General features: G+C 52.9%; 1 protein-coding gene and 2 long non-coding RNA genes across 3 annotated transcripts; 2 read left to right on the plus strand and 1 right to left on the minus strand.

The window, feature by feature from the left end:
- Positions 1 to 270: 270 nt before the first annotated feature.
- LOC124970158 (uncharacterized) lies at positions 271 to 2,148 on the minus strand. The gene is made up of 3 exons (XR_007106081.1): positions 1,837 to 2,148; positions 972 to 1,112; positions 271 to 597 (listed from the first exon to the last, which is right to left on the minus strand). It is a non-coding gene; the product is annotated as an uncharacterized LOC124970158 (long non-coding RNA).
- Positions 2,149 to 6,200: 4,052 nt separating this feature from the next.
- Positions 6,201 to 7,545, plus strand: Cldn3 (claudin 3). Its single transcript, XM_047533296.1, has one exon. The coding sequence runs from the start codon at positions 6,521 to 6,523 to the stop codon at positions 7,178 to 7,180; it is 660 nt and encodes a 219-aa protein (XP_047389252.1). The 5' UTR covers positions 6,201 to 6,520; the 3' UTR covers positions 7,181 to 7,545.
- Positions 7,546 to 8,981: 1,436 nt separating this feature from the next.
- LOC124970160 (uncharacterized) lies at positions 8,982 to 12,294 on the plus strand. The gene is made up of 3 exons (XR_007106082.1): positions 8,982 to 9,061; positions 10,419 to 10,588; positions 11,244 to 12,294. It is a non-coding gene; the product is annotated as an uncharacterized LOC124970160 (long non-coding RNA).
- Positions 12,295 to 17,915: the final 5,621 nt, after the last annotated feature.

Raw genomic sequence — 17,915 nt, forward strand, 5'->3', positions numbered from 1 at the left:
TTTTTTTTTTTTTTTTTTTCTTTCTTTCTCCTAGTGCTGGGATCAAACCCAGGGCTTCAAGCATGCAGGGCAAGCAAGCACTGTATGGCTGGGCTACACCCCCAGCCCTAGATGACTTTCAAATCGTATGTGACTCCATAATAATCTCAAAATAAAAAGTGTAATGAAAACAAAACAGTAGGTGTGCCGTACCAGCAGCCAGAGAGTATGCGCACCCCACTTACAATACTCTACTTCAATTTTTAAAAAATGTTTACTTGTTCTGTTTAGATACACAGGACAGTAGGATATATTTTGACATATTATACATACACGCAGTGTAACTTCTAATTAGATTCTCATTCTGGTGGCTGGACAGGATGTGGCGTTCCACTGGCAGCGAGTTCATATATGAACAAGGGAAAGTGACCTCCGATTGGTTCCACTGTCTCCTCTTCCCGTCCCCCTCCCTGCCCTTCAGTCCCCTGGTCCAATCCAGTGAGCTCTTCCTCCTCCCTCCAGGCACACTTCAAGTTTGAGAACAACCTGATCCTCTGCAAACAAGACTCCTGCAGGCTGAATTCCGCCCGGAGCTGCAAGTCACACCCGGTCCGAGCCCTGGAAGCACAGGAGTCGAGTGAGAGACACTCACGTTTGAAGTGCACACTGAGCGCCATGCACCCAGCACCTCGCCCCTCGGTCGCCGGCAGAGACCACCACAAAGGCCCTGTGCTGGGATGCCCGAATCCGGTCACGTCCCAGCCGCACCCACCTGCGGTCACGCACCCTGCAGTGCAGGCAGGGACACGCACACACAGCCCTGTGTTGACACCCAGGTGCTGCGGCCAGTTAAAAGGGAGCCAGCTTGAGGGCAGTGTGCGTGGGTGGTGCGCTGAGCTCCTCACCCCGGGGCTCCACACGGTCTGTCCCCGCAGCCGGGGGCCCCTGGAGCCCCCGACAGACCCAAGCCCCTCCCACCCTGCACCTCTGACCTCCTGCAGCCCTGGAGACCCAGGATTCTGACGCGGGTGGAGACGGCCTGCTGGGGAGACGGTGGACAGGCTGGGGCGGAGGAAAGGGGAGGCGTCCGGAGTCTGCCGTCTGGGGAGCAGGCAGTGGAGCCCAGGGGCTGCCTGTTGAGGAAGGACCCCAGGAGGGAGGGAGGGCGGACTGACCTCCTGGCTGACCTCTGGGTGCTATTCTCTCTCTTCCCTTTTCCAGCCCCCTCTCTCTAAGCGCATGCAGACCGGATGCCCTGGTCACCCCTTCTGCCAGCTCCTGCCCCAGGCTACAGGAAGCCCTCCTGAACCAGCCCAGCCCTGGAATGGCACTTGCCTGCAGTCACACAGGACCCGCCTCAGGGTCCATTCCTGAGGCAGCCATCACGCCTTGGGTCCCACTGCTGCTTTGGGACAGGAATATTGGGGGGGACACTGGGTGGGGTGTCCATTGTGCCTGAAGATTCCCAGCCTCACCCCCTTCCAGCCCTGACAGCATCTTCCATTCCTAGACACCCTGACCCCACCCTGGCGATACACCCACTCAGACAGACACACACCACCACCCCCAGCACTACAATGGCTTTTATTTCAGCAGCTTTATTGAGGTATAATTTACATACCATTGAGCTCACCAATTCAAATTGCACAACTCAATGGGTTTTGTTATGTCTCAAGGACTTAGGCAACCACAGCGCGATCAGTTGAGAAGATTTCCATTGCCCCAAAGAGAAAAACTATACCCTCATCCGTCACTGCCCACTTCCTGACCGTCCATACAGATTTCCCTCATTTCCATATTGTTTATAAATGGAATCATACAATAGGAGCTCTTTTGTGACGGGTTTCTTTCACTCACCATAATGCTTTTGAGGTCCATTCATATTGTAGTGTACGATATTCTTTTTTTGGTGACCACATCATATTCCATTGTATGGATATGCTCCATTTTTTTTATCCATAGTACATCTGTTTCTCCATTCAGCAGCCGATGGACATTGAGATTGTTTCTACTTCGGGGCTATTACGCAAAACACTGCTATGAACATTTATGTACAAGTTTTTCTATGTGACTCTACGTCTCCATTGCTCTGGGGTAAATACCTGGAGTGGAATTGCTGGGTCATATGCAAACTCTACATCCAAACTTTTGAGAATCTGCCAGACTGTTTTCAAGCACCATTTTACATTCCCACCTGCAGAGTCTGAGGGTTGCAATTTCTGCACATCTTTGTCAACACTTGATATTGTCAATGTTTTGACTACAGCCTTCCTAACAGGTGGGAAGTGGTATCTCTCTGAGGCTTTGGTTTGCGTGTCCCTAGTGGCTAATGGTGTTGAGCAACTTATTGTGTGTTTATTGGACACTTGTATATCTTCTTGTCTATTCTGAATATCTGTCCAGATGCTTTGTCCTTCTTTTTCTTTTCTTTTTTTAATTGACACACAAAAATTGCACATACCGGTAAGGTACCACATGTACGCCATACATGCATATATTGCGTAACATTCAAATCAAGGTAAGCCTATCCTCTTCCTCAAACACTTACCGCTTATGGTGAAAACATTCAAAAATCTTTTATTCCAGCATTTGAAAAATATATCCAATATATTATCATTGTCTATAGTCACCCTCCTGTATCATTGAACACAAGAACTTAGTTCTCCCATCTAATTATAATTCAGTAGCTACTGACCAACCTCCCCCCATTTTCCCCTATTCTCTGCAGCCTCTTTACTCTCAACTTTTATGAGATTGACATTTTTAGATTTCACATATAAGTAAAATCATGAGATATTTATCTTTCTATGACTAGCTTAATCATTGAACATAATGTCCACTAGTTCCACCCACACGGTCACAAATAACAGGAATTCATTCTTTTTTGTGACTGAATAATATTCCACTGTGTATGTACCACAGTTGCCTTTATCCAGTCATCAATTGATGGACACTTAGATTGTTTTCACTTTTTTTTTTTTTTTTTTTTTTTGTACCAGGGATTGAACCAGGGGCACTTAATCCCTGAGCCACATCCCCAGCCGTTTTAAATTTTGAGACAGGGTCTCCCTAAGTGGCTTAGGGACTCACTAAGTGCTGAGGCTGGCTTTGAACTAGAGATCCTCCTGCCTCAGCCTCCCGAGCAGGCGCTGGGATTACAGACCTGCACCACTGCGGCGGATCGTTTCCATTTCTTGGCTACTGTGAACAGTGCTGTAACAAACACAAGAATGCCAACGTCCCTTCCACATCTGCGTTCACTTCCCCCGGATGTACGCCCAGCGGTGGCGTTGCGGGTCCTAGGGCAGCTCTGGTTTCCATTTTTCTGAGGGGCCACCATGCTCTTTTCCGTCATGGCCGTACCAACACTCGCTCCCGCCAACAGTGCGCAAGGGTTCCCTTTCCCCACGACCTCATTGGCGCCTGTTATCTTTTGCCATTCCGATTGGAGCGAGGTCACCGCTGGTTGTGGTTTTGATTTCCTTTCCTCATTTTTCAATTGGGCCATTCGCGCTCCTATATTGAGCTGTAAGAACCCCGGGAGTTATCGAGCTCAAAGTTGATTGGAGCTCTGTTTGTCCAGAACCAAAGTCTTATTTGCAGAGTCCCTGAAGTTTGGCCCCTGGGCATGGAGCGCTGGTGCCGCTTGCCTCATCTCTCAGCAGCCCTGCCCAGCAGGTCTGTCTCACCCCGGCTCAAAAACAAGGCACTTCTTCCTGCCCATCCCCCCAACGCTAGCAGCACAGAGTAACCCCCTTCTCACGGAGGAGGAAGCTGAGCTCGGGATGGGACAGGCCAGTTCAAGGTCCCCTGACCCGTGAGACCGCAGCCAGGGCCCAGCTCGGATGGGTGTGACCCCACCCGCCCTCTGCCCATGCCATTTCCCTGGACTCGTGCGCACCCTGCGCTGGACGTTTTCTGTTTTGCAGTACGCTCAGGTCATTTCTATTGTCACTGCGATCCTGAGAGGTGAGTCACATGGACATCATTTTCCTCACTTTACAAGGGAGGAAACTGAGGGTAGGGGTGACATGACTCTCCTCAGCCAGGAAGTTAGCAAGCCATGGTTGCTAGCGCCGTCCAGGGAGGAACGTGCTATGGCCAAAAGCAAGCGCCCTCCACTCCCCACATGCTGCCTGGGGTGGAGGGGAGGGTCTACCATTTTTTCTGGTCCAAGTCCACCCCCACTAAAGAGGACCTCGGCTACATGAGGGCCACTTCCACCGAGCACCCAGCTGGGTCCTCTGGCACGCCCAGCCCTGCCCAACAGGCCCAGCCCAAGACCTTTGCCCTTGCAAGAAGAAGGACCCTGGTTTCTATGGGCCTCTGGCCCTGTTTACCTTAATCTTCTATTGCCCCAGGCTGGGGCTTTTAGGAGTGGAGAGGTGGGAAGCAACCCTGGAAACCCCTGTACCCAACTCAGTGGTCTTGCAGTTTGGTAGAGGAGTCCTTGGCCTCTGCCAGATTACACATCCCCACCACCACCTGCCCAGGGAACACAGTAGTGGGAGGGCCACAGCAGGCCAGGATGCAGGATCAGAGAAAGTGAGATCTTCTCTCACTGAAGTCGCTAGATCAACAATCAACTGAGGACAGTGCTGGGCTGCAAAAGAAAGGGGCTGTGGGGCTGTGGCTCAGGGGCAGAGTGCTTGCCTAGCATGTGTGAGAGACTGGGTTCAATCCTCAGCACTGCACGAAAACAAGGAAATAAAATAAAGACATTGTGTCCATCTACAACTAAAAATATTTTAAAAGTAAATAAATGAACCTGGCAAAAATTTTTGCCCCTCTTGAGACAGGCTGGGGAAGAGAAAAACAAATAATAATAATAATAATAATAATAATAATAATAATAAAAATAATAAAAATATAGAGCGTGTCAGAAGGTGTTCAATGCTAAAGAGACCAACAGGCACCTGATGTGAGCCTTAATCCTAGCAATTCAGGAGGCTGAGGCAGGAGGATGCAAGTTCCACACTGGGTGACTTAGTGAAATCCTGTCTCAATTAAAAACAACAACAACAACAACAATAGAAAGGGCTAGGGGTGTAGTTCAATGATAGAGCACCCCTGGGTTCGATCCCCAGTACTGCGACGTCAATAAATTCTAAATTTTTCTTAAATTCAAGGAGACCCTAAGATAGGAAAAGGGTCAGGCCATTGTGAGATAAGAAGCTGCAATTTAAATAGGGTGGTCAGAAAGATCTCATTGAGCACAAAAACCTAAAGGGGAAAAAGAGTAAGCCGAGTGGAGGACTGCCTGAGGGTCCATGCAGAGGGCGTGCAAGCAGAGGGACCCGCAAGGGTGGGGCCCTGAGGCAGGAGCCCTGCCACACCCGAGCCAAAGCCAGGAGACCCAAGCTCTGCAGCGAGGGGAAGATGCGGGGGTGGCAGACCCAGCAGGACCTCTGAGGCCCAGTCTGAGAGGCTCCCAGCCTGCGGGGAGTGCCCAGGGCTGGGAGCAGGGTCTGTGCGGGTGCCCTGACTTTTCGGTTTTGCCTGCATCAAATCTCTTTCACCACCACTTCAATAAAGTTCACCGTGGAACTCGCTCGAGGCCCAAAGGAGGAACGAGGACGCTCGGTAGGGGAGGGAGCTCGGTGGCGGAAGGTGGCCTCGAAGAGGGGAAAGGCATCCAGGCTCACCGCCAGCGGAGGCGCTGGACGGAGCTGGAGAACTGGAGTTCGGCAGGGGTCTTGGTGATCCGGGTGTGTCAACAGGCAGTCCCCGGCTCCTGAGACCACCTCCAGGGCTGGGTAACCCCACCGGCCACGACGAAGCGAGCAGGTGCAAGACTGGTGGGCTCCCCGGGCTGGAGGGACCCGGAGCAGGTGCGCAGCTCCAGCGACAGCCACCCATTCCAACCGGCAGCCTCGGCCACGCCCCCGCCAGGCCCTCCCAGGCGCAGCCCTCCGCGAGAGTTGGCCGCGCCCCTATCCCACGCCTCCCGCGCCAGAGGCGCGGAAAATGGCAGGGGTGGGTAGGGTGCGGGAAGTCAAGCCGTTTGTGATTTGCCCCCCAAATCCTTGAACCACCCCTTCCCCCGCCTGCCCCAGAGAATTCGTTTCTGAGCTTGAGGACAAAGAGCGAGGAGCCGGGGTGAGGGAGAACCCGCAGGTCCCGCCCTTGGCACCCCCCACCCGGGCGCACGCCGCTCCTGGCCAAGTCATCCCTCCCAGGGCACTCGGTGAAAGTGGGAGGGGGGCCACGTCACTGTCCCCGGGCCTGGGAGACCGCGGCTCCGCCTCCCCCCGCCCCCGCCGGAGCTCTGGGCACCAGGCTAAATGTAACCGGCCCCAGCCCAGGGCCAGCCCAGTCACCGCCGCCCGCCCACAAAGCCACAGGCAGGTGCAGGGGCAGCCGCGGCGCGAGCGCGCTGAGGAGCCGTTAGCGCGCGCCGTCGGTGAGTCGGTCAGTTCGTCCGTCGCTCCGGGCGTTGGTGTGTCAGCGCGCCCCGGCTCCAGCCCAGGTCCAGCGGCACGGAGCCTCTTGTTTCCCAGCACCTGGAGCCGCCGGCAAAGCCGGCTTTGGCGCAGCAGCCATGTCCATGGGCCTGGAGATCACCGGCACCTCGCTGGCCGTGCTGGGCTGGCTGTGCACCATCGTGTGCTGCGCGCTGCCCATGTGGCGCGTGTCGGCCTTCATCGGCAGCAGCATCATCACGGCGCAGATCACCTGGGAGGGCCTGTGGATGAACTGCGTGGTGCAGAGCACCGGCCAGATGCAGTGCAAGATGTACGACTCCCTGCTGGCGCTGCCGCAGGACCTGCAGGCGGCCCGCGCGCTCATCGTCGTGTCCATCCTGCTGGCCGCATTCGGGCTCCTGGTAGCACTTGTGGGCGCCCAGTGCACCAACTGCGTGCAGGACGAAACGGCCAAGGCCAAGATCACCATAGTGGGTGGTGTGCTCTTCCTGCTGGCCGCCCTGCTCACCCTCATACCAGTGTCCTGGTCCGCCAACACCATCATCCGGGACTTCTACAACCCGGTGGTGCCGGAGTCGCAGAAGCGGGAGATGGGTGCCGGCCTGTACGTGGGCTGGGCGGCCGCGGCGCTGCAGCTGCTGGGCGGCGCGCTGCTGTGCTGCTCGTGCCCGCCGCGCGAGAAGTACGCGTCCACCAAGGTTCTCTACTCCGCGCCGCGCTCCACCGGGCCGGGCACCGGCACCGGCACCGCCTACGACCGCAAGGACTACGTCTGAGGTGGCAAAAGCAGATTCCGCCGCCACCACCAGGAGCTGGAGCTCCCACCAGTCCAGCGTGCAGTCTTGCATTGGAGATCAGCCCACCCCCAGATGCCAGGCAGCCCTCTTGACCAACTGGGAGAGGCCGACCCGGTGCCCCCTCCTGCAGCTGCCACCCCTTTTCGGACCAGAGAGCCGGACTGCGGGACCCAAGGACCCGCCCGCTTGGACAAGGAAACCTCACCTTTCTGGAGCGCCGGGCGGGGGTGGGCGCCGCTACTTGCCAGCCCCATCGGGCGCGACCCCGAAGCCCGCGTTGGGCAGGACCGGCAGCCACGAAACGGGCCACTTGATATTTTTCAATAAAAGTCTTTCCTTTTGCAGTTGCTGGCGCCTCCTTGTCCTGAGCGCCGACGGTGTTCCACCTCCCTGCTGAGTACCCCTCCTGGGTCGCCCAAAGCTGGACACCCGCTCTCCCGCTGGATGAAGCCTAGAACGGGACAGAGGTTCAGTAACGCGGAAGTGGGGGTGTAAATTGAGCTTGGTGGTCCCTTGCCGAATCACTGGGGATTTGGGCGCTGAACCTACCAGACACAGCCTGTGCGGCCAAAGCCCAATCCAGAGTGGGGTGCGCAGCAGGCTTGACTGGGGGAGGTGAGGGGAAAGTGGCAGGGACCCTCCTCTCCAGGATGTGCCTGTTGGTTGTGCTTGGAGCTGGATCCTCCCCAGTGCCACTGTGTGAAAGAGCACATTTGATAATGTGATTTTATATTTGGAAAAATAAAACAAAAAGACCTATTGTTCGGATCCAACTCACCACCAAAAAGAAAGCTGGGCAAAATCTCACCTGGAGGAGAGAGGAGAGCGAGACCCCATCTTCTTGCTGGGACCCTCCAGAATGGGAAAGAGGGAGGACTCAGAATATACATCTCAAAGGGGCTAGAGGTCGCCAAGGTCGAGAAATACCTGTGTCTCTGAGGCAGTAAAGGGTTCAGGGCTCAGGCCCAGGGCTAGAAAAGAACCACTCAGAAAAGGTGGAGAGAGATGGTAAGGAGAACTTCTAAGAGAGTGGCAGTCATTCCTGTGAGATAGTGGGGGAGAAGTAACCCAGGGACAGGACAGGAAGTGCCCCAGGTACATGGTCTGCAAATGTCAGCGTGTTGTGTTTAATGTTAAAGAATTGGGGGGAACCAGGTATGGTGGCAAAAGTCTATAATCCCAGCAGCTTGGGAGGCTGAGGCAGGAGGATCTCAAGTTCAAGGCCAGCCTCAGCAACTTAGTGAGGCCCTAAGCAACTCAGTGAGACCCTGTCTCTAAATAAAATATTAAAAAGGGCTGGGGATGATGTGGCTCAGTGGTTAAGCACCCCTGGGGTCAATCCTGGTACCAAAAGTAAAGGATTTGGGGGGAAAGAACATGGATGGGGTGGAGGGGGCAAAACCTGAGTGGAGCTGTTAAGGAAGTAAGATTTTCAGGATTTGTGAGCCACTCAGATGTGCAGGAGGGTGGACAGAAAAGGACCTAGGATAACCCCCAATTTTCCACCTTAGACCAGTGACTGGATGGTGGTGCCATTTACCGAAAGAGGAGCCCAGGTTTCTGGGGGAAGCTGATGGGTTTCGTGTGGGGTTTGGTGAACCTCCTCCAGGACATTCAGGTAGAGACACCCAGGAAGCAGGAAGCAGGAGGGCGTAGGCCCAGATCTGGTAAACTGGGAATGGTTAACGTACGTACAGTTGGCAACCGAAACCAGGGGAATGCGTGAGGTCAGTCTGGAAACCAAAAAGAGAAAGGAAAAGAGTGTTTCCGGGAGGCGGGTGTTAGCAGCCATGTCCGAGGCTACCGGAGTGGTCAAGCAGATGAGGCCTGAGGAATAGCCATGGGATTAAAAGCTCCAAGGTGAGCATGGGTGGCCTTAGCAGAAGGTATCGGGGACAGAAGCAGCTGAGGGAAAAGGGAAGGAGCCATGAGAAGTCAAGGCGGAACATGTGGATGGTGTGTCCAAGAGGCCTGCTCAGTGGGACCCTCGGCAGGGCTGGCCACTTAAGGGGGAGCCAGGGTCGCACAGGTGTTTGGAGATTGGGGAGACTTGAAATGATTTCCAAACGATTGCACGTCAAACTTGTTTTAGCCACAGCAAAGCGCTAAAGCTAAATGAAATCCTCCAGGCCCACAGATTTCTAAGGAGTACACTTAACTGCAGAAATAGTCTCATCTTAGTTAAGGACAGCGCCAACATGTTGTCACCTCCATGACCCAAGGAAGAGGAAATGGGTTACTATTAATAGCAAGTGACCCTAGCTTAGGATCACTCCCAATAAGATCCTAGGAAAGGCCTGGATGGTTGGAAGACTGTCTACAGCAGATTCCACTTAGGGAACCACTGTTCCCGAGAGGGCGGCGCAGAGGAAGTGTGAAAGTGAACAGGAGGCTGATTGACAGAGATGGCTCCTGCAGAGGGGGGGTAAGGGCGGGGTAAGAGGTGCAGCTCAGTGTAAGGGAGGGCTCTGTGAGGAGGGGCTTAGAGATGGGAGGGGCTTGTGGGAGGGGTTCAGAGGTGGGCGGGGCTTAGGTAGGAGAGGCTTAGGGCTAGGGAGGCAAAAGGGAACTGAGGGGAGAGTTTTCTCTAGGCCTGTCTGGGATTTGGGACAGTGGACAGAGGGCCAAGGGGTTGCCCCTGCCTCCACCCCCAGCAAACCCCAGCCAAGGGAACCTGATTGCACCAAGCCAGAACTAAAGGACACTGAATGGTCTCTCTGTCCTGGTTACTCATTGACTATCAGCTTCAAGAGGGCAGCTGGGACATACCCCTGCCTGCCGCACTGAAGGCCAGGGCCAGCCTGTTGTGTAGCTCACTCAGTTCCCCCAGACCAAGGGGATATGACGGAGCAAGGAGACAGACACAGTCCTGTGTGGGGCGGGCAGGGATCGGGGCCTCAGACTCTCCCCTGGCTACCTGCCCGGTCTCCCCATGCCTAGGTGCCTGGGACCTCCTAAGGAATGGGGGAGGGGAGTAGCACAGTACCTTGCTCCATCCTCCTCCTCCCCCACCCGCACACGTATCCTTGCCTGCCTTCGGGATTTGTCCTAACTCAAGGCTTTTTAAACGTCTCTGGAGTCTAGGGCCCAAGTACACACAGACCCCAAGCTGAGGACAGTCCCGGGTGAGGGGTCTCAGGAAGCCTTCGGAGAAGAGACAGACGTTTGGTATCTAGGAACACACCCTGGATTGGGAGTTAAGAGACCTCATTTCTAGGTCCCACTGGCCACTCCTTTCCTGTGTGGTCCTGGCCATGCCTGTCCCCTCCTGGGGCTCGGTTTCCCTGTCATTTCAACAAGGGAGCTGGATGGGATGCTCCACGAGACTGCCATCTTTATTCTCTTCACCTCCCGCAGAGGAAAATTAGCCAGAACCAAACTAACCAGGTAAATGGGGCACTCCACTCCTCCAAATCCTCTTTCCTCATCTACAGAATGGGTATGATAGTAGCACTGAGTCGTGTTAAGGATTGGTGGAGCGACCCCCAGGGCGACCATTAGCCCCTCTCCCCCATCACACACATACTGCCCATTGCAGGTGTTCTGTTTGTCAGACTTCCCCACCAGAAGGTCATCTCCATGGTCAAGGGTCATGTCCTGAGCTTCTCTGACTGCAGCACTCAGCAGGTGGCCCAGGGAGGCTGGTCAGAGAAGTTTCTGGAATGAAGGCAGGCAGCCCGTGATACTAGGCATACAGTAGGAGCTTAATTAAAGTGTGCTCACATGGTTAATATTTTGGTGTACTCATCCAGGCAGGAGCTCGGGGACATGGGGGAGTTGGCGGGGTTTGTGGGAAAGTCCCTGGGTTTCTTGAGTCCGCAGCCCTGGAAGCCCCTGCCAGGCTGCCCAGGGTTCCGCCTCGCCCACTTCCCACTTGTGCCCTGGGCCATCCCAGTCTTGCCACACCTGTTTCAACTCTTCTTCCTGCTCAGAACAAAAGCCAAGCGCCTGGTCAAACAAACACAGCATTTACTGTGGCTCCCTCAAGGTCTGTGGCAGGCCTGGAAGGACAGGCAGCGCCTCCCTTCTCTCTTCCCTGCAGGTTCCAGCAAAGGTCACCCATGCCAAGAGGAGCCGCGGGGCTAGCCAGCAAGAGCACCGGCCTCGGAGCTCATGGAGGGGCCTGGGCAGGCCGCCAGCCCTCTCCAGTGCTCATCTGCGAACCGGTGATGTTGCCTGGCTGTTCTTATGCGAGCTCTACGATCTCAGTGTTACACCAAGGCTCCTGATGAAGGCCACCGAGGCTCCTGATGTGCCGGGGCGGGTCTTCAGGTCCTGCTGCCCACTGCAGATGACCTGCCAACCTTCTCGTAATTTCTACGTGAATCCACCTGTCTTCACTCGTATGGACACAGCTCCCGCCACAAGCCACCACTGTTTCTGTAGCAGCCCCAGAGGGTCTCCCACCTCCAGGTTCCCTCTCCACACCCCTGGCCCAGTTCTGCTCCTTTCCAAGCCGTTCACCACAGAACAACCCTGAATGTGACCGTGTTGCTCCTTTACTTAAAATCCTAGGGGCCCTCTTACCTCCAGATGGCTCTTGGGACCTACCCAGACTCTGGGGCACGCCTTCAGAGTCCCTACAGGGGCAGGCCACACCTGTCTCTCCATACTGTCCCACCTCCTGCCCACACTAGCCGAGAAGGCCGACCCCACGGCCATCCTCCCTTTCCTCCAAAGTCCTGTGTCCACTGCCCTGGGTCTCAGCACAGACTCTTCATTCTTGGTTTGGGCTCCCAGTCTTACTTCCTGTCACTTCATGTCTCAGTTGAGGGAAGGTTCCCTGATACCCCCGCATCCAGAACCACACCAAGCATGGGTCACACTGGTCCTTTATCACCTCTTAGCTTGTCTTCCTCCTGCGCCCGCACTCTCCATCTGTGGGGGGCCCTGGGCATCCTGTTGACCTTTGTATACCCCCTGGCCAACGCTGAGCTGGGGCTCAGTAAAGAGAAGCCAGGGGCGGTGGTGCCAGCAACTCAGGAGGCTGAGAAGGAGGATCGCAAGTTTGAGTCCAGCCTGGGCAACTTAGTGAGACCCTGGGTCTAAATGAAAAATTTGAAAAGCTCAGTGGTAGAGCACCCCTGGGTTCAATCCCTAGTACTGCAAAAATTTAATTAAAATATGATAATGATGATAATAATAATAGGGAAGCATTGCCACCCAGCCTAGAAAAGCACAGGAGAAACGGAGCCACAGGACCTGAACAGAGAGCTGGGGTGAGGGGAAAGGATATTCCACAGCAGCGACATCTCTACAGGGACACCACCTCTCCTGGAAGGGCAGAGCATAGAGTTAGGGACCTAACTAGTAACTTCTTTAAACATTTTTTTAGTTGTCAATGAACCTTTACTTATTTATTTTTATGCAGTGCTGAGAATTGAACCCAGGCTCTGCCCCTGAGCCCCAGCCCCAGCCCCAGAACTAGCATTTTGATGATATCCAGGAGGAGAGAAAATGATAATCCCTGACAACTGCTGGGTGCAAGGGTCGCATGAACTTTGACATCATCGCGTCTGACCCACTAGATCCCAAGTTCACGATCCACTCCACGCCCCTGCCTCTCGTCGACATCTGCCTGTTGGTGCAATACCTATCAGTGCAACAGTTCCAGAGGACAATTTGGCCACTTCCATAAAAAATAAAGCCCCTGAGGTCGGGGAGTATAGCTCAGTGGTAAAGCACTTGCCTGGCACAGCTGGAGGCCCTGGGATACATCCCCAGAGCCACCAGAATTTTTTTTAATTTTTAAAATAAACCCTTAAATATTCTGAGACCCTGCAATTTCCCTTCTAGAGAGGGCTGTCCAGAAGATACCACAAGCAAGATGGTAGCGATTCATTGTGTGCAACCAGTAATGAGAGGACCAGGGCCCCGATCCAGGCGTAACTCCAGATCAGACCAGGCCCTTCACGCCCGCACGTCCCTTTGCCTCAACAGTGATTTGCCTAGAGGGGGGTTGTGACAGTTCCAGTCAGACAGGAGGGAAGGTCTGCGGGGAATTAGGGTTCCTTCTAAAGAAGAGAGGGCCTCCTCCTCTTGCCCTGGGTGCTGTCTTGTCTGATGGGGACGCCTGAGTGCTAGGATCAGCTTGAACCCCAGAAGTAATGAGCCCAAGCACGAAGCCAGAGACACAGCCTGGAGAGGAGGAACCAGGAGCCCCAGAAACATTTTCCACCCAGTGACGGTGCTCTCCCTGGGACCTCGGCTTCCTCTAGATCTCTGCTTGTGGGAGAGGCAGCTCATGGCTCAAGCCCCAGATTGACTTGGGGTTTCAACCCAAGGGGTGAATACAAGTCAACCACCGTAAAAAGGATCAGGTACAACAAATCCTATGAAGTAGGCTTGCAAAAATAAATAAATAAAATGAAGCAAGCCTGAATCTTGGGGCTGGGGGTGTGGCTCAGTGGTAGAGCACCTGCTTAGCAAGGCGGAGGCCCTGCGTGCCATCCCCCAGCCCGGAATTTGATCCGTTTTCCAGATCCAGTATCAATTTATAAGATACAAGAAGGAGAAGGGAGCGCATTAGACAAAGAATTGGCGAAATGGAGAATATGAAGATTTCTGATGGGCAAACACCTTCAGACCCTCCTACCAGTTTTTTTTTTTTTTTCCAAGAAGAAAATGAGATGTAGGGGGACCCTCAGATCAAAAGCGCCCTTAGACACACACACACACACACACACACACACACACACATAAAATCTCAACAAACCACAGCTGCAAACCTTATTTGATTCCTAATTCAACTGATAACCGTTGCAGCATATGTGAAACAGCTGAAAATTTGAGTACTGGTGCATACCTGTCATCCCAGCGACTTTGGAGGCTAAGGCAGGCGGATAAAAATTGGAGGTCATCTTTGAAGGCCTAAGCAACTTATCGGGCTGGGGATGTGGCTTATCCTTGCTTTCGTTCAATCCCCAGCACAAAAAAAAAGAGTACCAAGTGGATAAATTGATAATATTAAGGAATTATTTCTTTGTAAAGTGTATAACGAATGATATGATGGTTTGTGAGGGTGTTTTTGTTTTTGTTTGTTTGTATTTCCTTTTATTTTTGTTTGGTTGGTACCAGGAATTGAACCCAGGGGACTTAACCACTGAGCCTCGTCTTCAGCCCTTCTTATTTTTATTTATTTATCTGAGTTGCTTAGGGCCTTGCTAAGTCACTGAGGTTGGCTCTGAACTCGCAATCCTCCTGCCTCAGCCTCCTGAGCAGCTGGGATTACAGGCCTGGCCACCGCACCTGAGTTTTGTTTTTTTTTCCCCTAAAGTTCTTACCTTTAGAGGAACATACTGAAATACTGACCCATGAAACCATATAACGTCTGGGTTGCACCTCAAAACAGTGCTGTAGGTGCAGGGGTGGTGCATGGGTGCAGACGGAACAAGATTGCCGGGTGCACGGGGCTCCTTCCCAATATCATTCTCTCTCCCTCAGTATATGTTTACATATTTTCGTAATAAAAGCTTTTTTAAAAATAGGTTTATATCAATAAGAAGCATATGCATCACTCAGAAATCCCTTTTCTCCGTGTGATCAAACTCCACTCCCTGTCTGCTGCACCTTAAACTCGACAGGACAGGGGTGGATCAGGCACCGCCCAGGTTCCCCGACTCCCTGAGGTTCTAGTTCCTTCTGCGAAACGGCCGGTATCTACATGTAACCTGGGTTCCCCTCCCTCCATCTCTGAGTGATGTATCAATACTAACACGATGCAAATACCATCGCTTAGGGATTCAGGGCAAGAAAAAAGTCCGTCCATGTCCAATACGGACACAATTTTTTTCCAGATTATTTTCGATCCAGGTTTGGTTGAATCCAAGAGCTGGAACCCGCGGATGCAGAAGGCCGATTGCATGGCTTGTTGCTTGTTGTTTGTTTGTTTGTTTGAGACAGCGTCTTGCTGCATTGCTGAGGCTGGCATGGCCCACCGCCCTGCCTGGTATTTCCTTCCCTTCCCTCCCCAGCAGCAGCCACCCAGTTCTCGTCTTTTCCCCGCCCTCCCCGGTTGGCCACTCCCACCTGCCCATGCCCACATCCAGGCTCCACTCCAAGGTCCGGCAAGGCCACCTGTGCCTCCATGTTGTCATGGCCAACGGTCGCTCCTCTCCCTCAGCAGTGTTTGCCACCGTGAACGTCGGGCTCCTCTTCCCTCCCTTGGCCGGCTGCCCTGTAGGATCCACCCCCACCTGGCATCCCGCCTCCCTCCGCCCCTTCTCCCTCCCATGCAGGTCTTCCTCTGCCACTCCAGTGTCCTCTGTCTGACCCTCTTCTCTTCCTCCAAGGTGGTGTTCTCTTTGATCATCTCCCCACTTCCAAGCTGTGTGATCATGGGCAATTAATCAGCCTCTCTAAGGTGCCCTCCCCCCATCGGTAAAGGGGGATCTCAGTGACAAGGTGCCCTCTCACTGTCCTTAGGAGGATTAGCTGGGCTCACGGATATAAACCACTGCGAAGGGTGGTCGGCACATGCCAAGCCCTCCATAAAGGTTAACTATTTTGAGATCTCAGGGACATTTCAGACTAAATATGCCCCAGGTGGAACTCTAGAGTCTCCCTACCACCAATCCCCTAGAGATGAAAGCCGGCACTTCTCCATCCTGTAAACAGAGCAACAACCCAGCCTGGACGCTGTCCTCGGGTTCTCCCCACTCCTCATGTCTCCCTTCCTACCCACCAACTCCATCAAGACTCTAAACTCTAGCTCTAAATTACGACCCAAACCTCCCCACCTCCCCATCTCCACCTTCACCTCCCAGTCCAGAGTCACCAGGGAGCGTCAATTGCAGGCTGAGGATGTGGCTCAGTGACAGAGAACCTGCCTTATTCATGCAAGACCTGGGGTTCCATCTCCAGCACACCCAGAAGTCCCAACCCAGTGTCTACATTCACCCCCTAACTCATGTTTCTTCCTCTCTTCCATTTCCCCTTGAATCTGGTTAGCCAAGCAGTCCTTGGCTAACTGGGGAGGCTGGGGCAGGAGGATCAGCTCAAGTTCAAGGCCATCCTCAGAAACTTTGCAAGACCCTGTCTCAAAATAAAAACCAAAAAGGGCTAAGGGTGTGGTCCAGTGGTAGAACACCCCTGAGGCCAATTCCCAGCACTGAAAATAAATAAATAAATAAATTGAATTCGATTCAATTAAAAATCATACTTGGTAGCAGGGCAAGGTGGCATACACCTATAATGCCAGTGACTCAAGAGACTGAGGCAAGAGGAGGCCAGCGTGGGCAACTGAGGGAGATCCTGTCTCCAAATAAAAAATAAAAAGGGCTGGGATTCCTAGAAGAAAATGTCAGCTCAACACTCCAGCATAGAGACCCAGGCAACTTTCTCAATAGGACCCCTAGAGCTCAGGAAATAATGCCAAGGATTAATAAATGGATGGCATCAAATTAAAAAGCTACCGCACAGCAAAGGAAACAATTAAGAATGTGAAGAGAGAACTTACAGAATGGGAGGAAATCTTTGCCAGCTACTCATCTAACAGAGCATTAATATCCAGCAGAGACAAAGAACTCAAAAACCTTGCCAACGAAAAAACAAATAACCCAATTAAGAAATGGGCAAATGAACTAAACAGACACTTCTCAAAAGAAGAGATATAAGCCTGGAGCCACCAGGATTATGCCTGTAATCCCAGTGGCTTGGGAGGCTGAGGCAGGAGGATGGCGAGTTCAAAGCCAGCTTCAGCAAAAGCGAGGCACTAAGCAACTCAGAGCCATCCTGTCTCTAAATAAAATACGAAATAGGGTTGGGGATGTGGCCCAGTGGTGGAGTGCCCCTGAGTTCAATCCCTGGTACCGTCCCCCCAAAAAGAAGAAATACAAATGGCCAAAAATACATAAAATGTTCAACTTGGTGAGCAATTAGGGAAATGCAAATCAAAACTACACTGAGAGGTGTCGTCTGGGAACTAGTCAGAATGGCAGTCATCGAGAACGCAGACAAGGGGCTGGGTTGTGACTTGGTGGAACAGCACTTGCCTAGCATGTGTGAGGCACTGGGTTCAATTGACAGCACCGCATATAAATAAGTGAATAAAATAAAGATCCATCGACATTGAAAATACATACTAAAAAAAAAAAAAAAGGATAGAAACAGAGCCAGACACAGCTGTGTACACCTGTAATGCCAGCAGCAGGGGAGGCTGAGGCAGGATTGCAAGTTTGAGGCCAGCCTCAGCAACTGAGTGAGACCCTAAGCAACTCAATGAGACCCTGTCTCTAGATAAAACATAAAAAGGGCTGGGGATGTGGCTCCGTGGTCAAGCACCCCTGGTACCAAAATAAATAAATAAATAAAAGCTGGAGAGGATGTGGAGACAAAGGAACTTCTACGCTGCTGGTAGGATTGTAAACTAGTACAACCACTATGGAAATCAGCATGGAGGTTCCTCAAAGGACTAGGCGTGGAGTGTCACAAGCAGTGAGTAAGAGAGGAATCGAGTTTGGTTCCAAGAAGTGGATTTTATTCATGCAATGCACACTCAACTTAACATCCCTAATAATAGCAAGTCACAAATACATTGAAGATTCACTCCCTCGTTCACCTAGAGTCCAGTCCCCATGGACTTACTCAATGCAACGTCTCTTAGCCAAGAAGTCAGTCAGCAAGACCGAGGGGATCTTCTCAGCCGTAGCCTCTCTCAGCAACTCGGATGTCTTTGGCTAGCCTCTGGTGTCCAATAAACCGGAGGCTAGGTGGC

This window comes from Sciurus carolinensis, chromosome 18, assembly GCF_902686445.1.
Source record: "Sciurus carolinensis chromosome 18, mSciCar1.2, whole genome shotgun sequence".
NCBI lineage: Eukaryota > Metazoa > Chordata > Mammalia > Rodentia > Sciuridae > Sciurus > Sciurus carolinensis.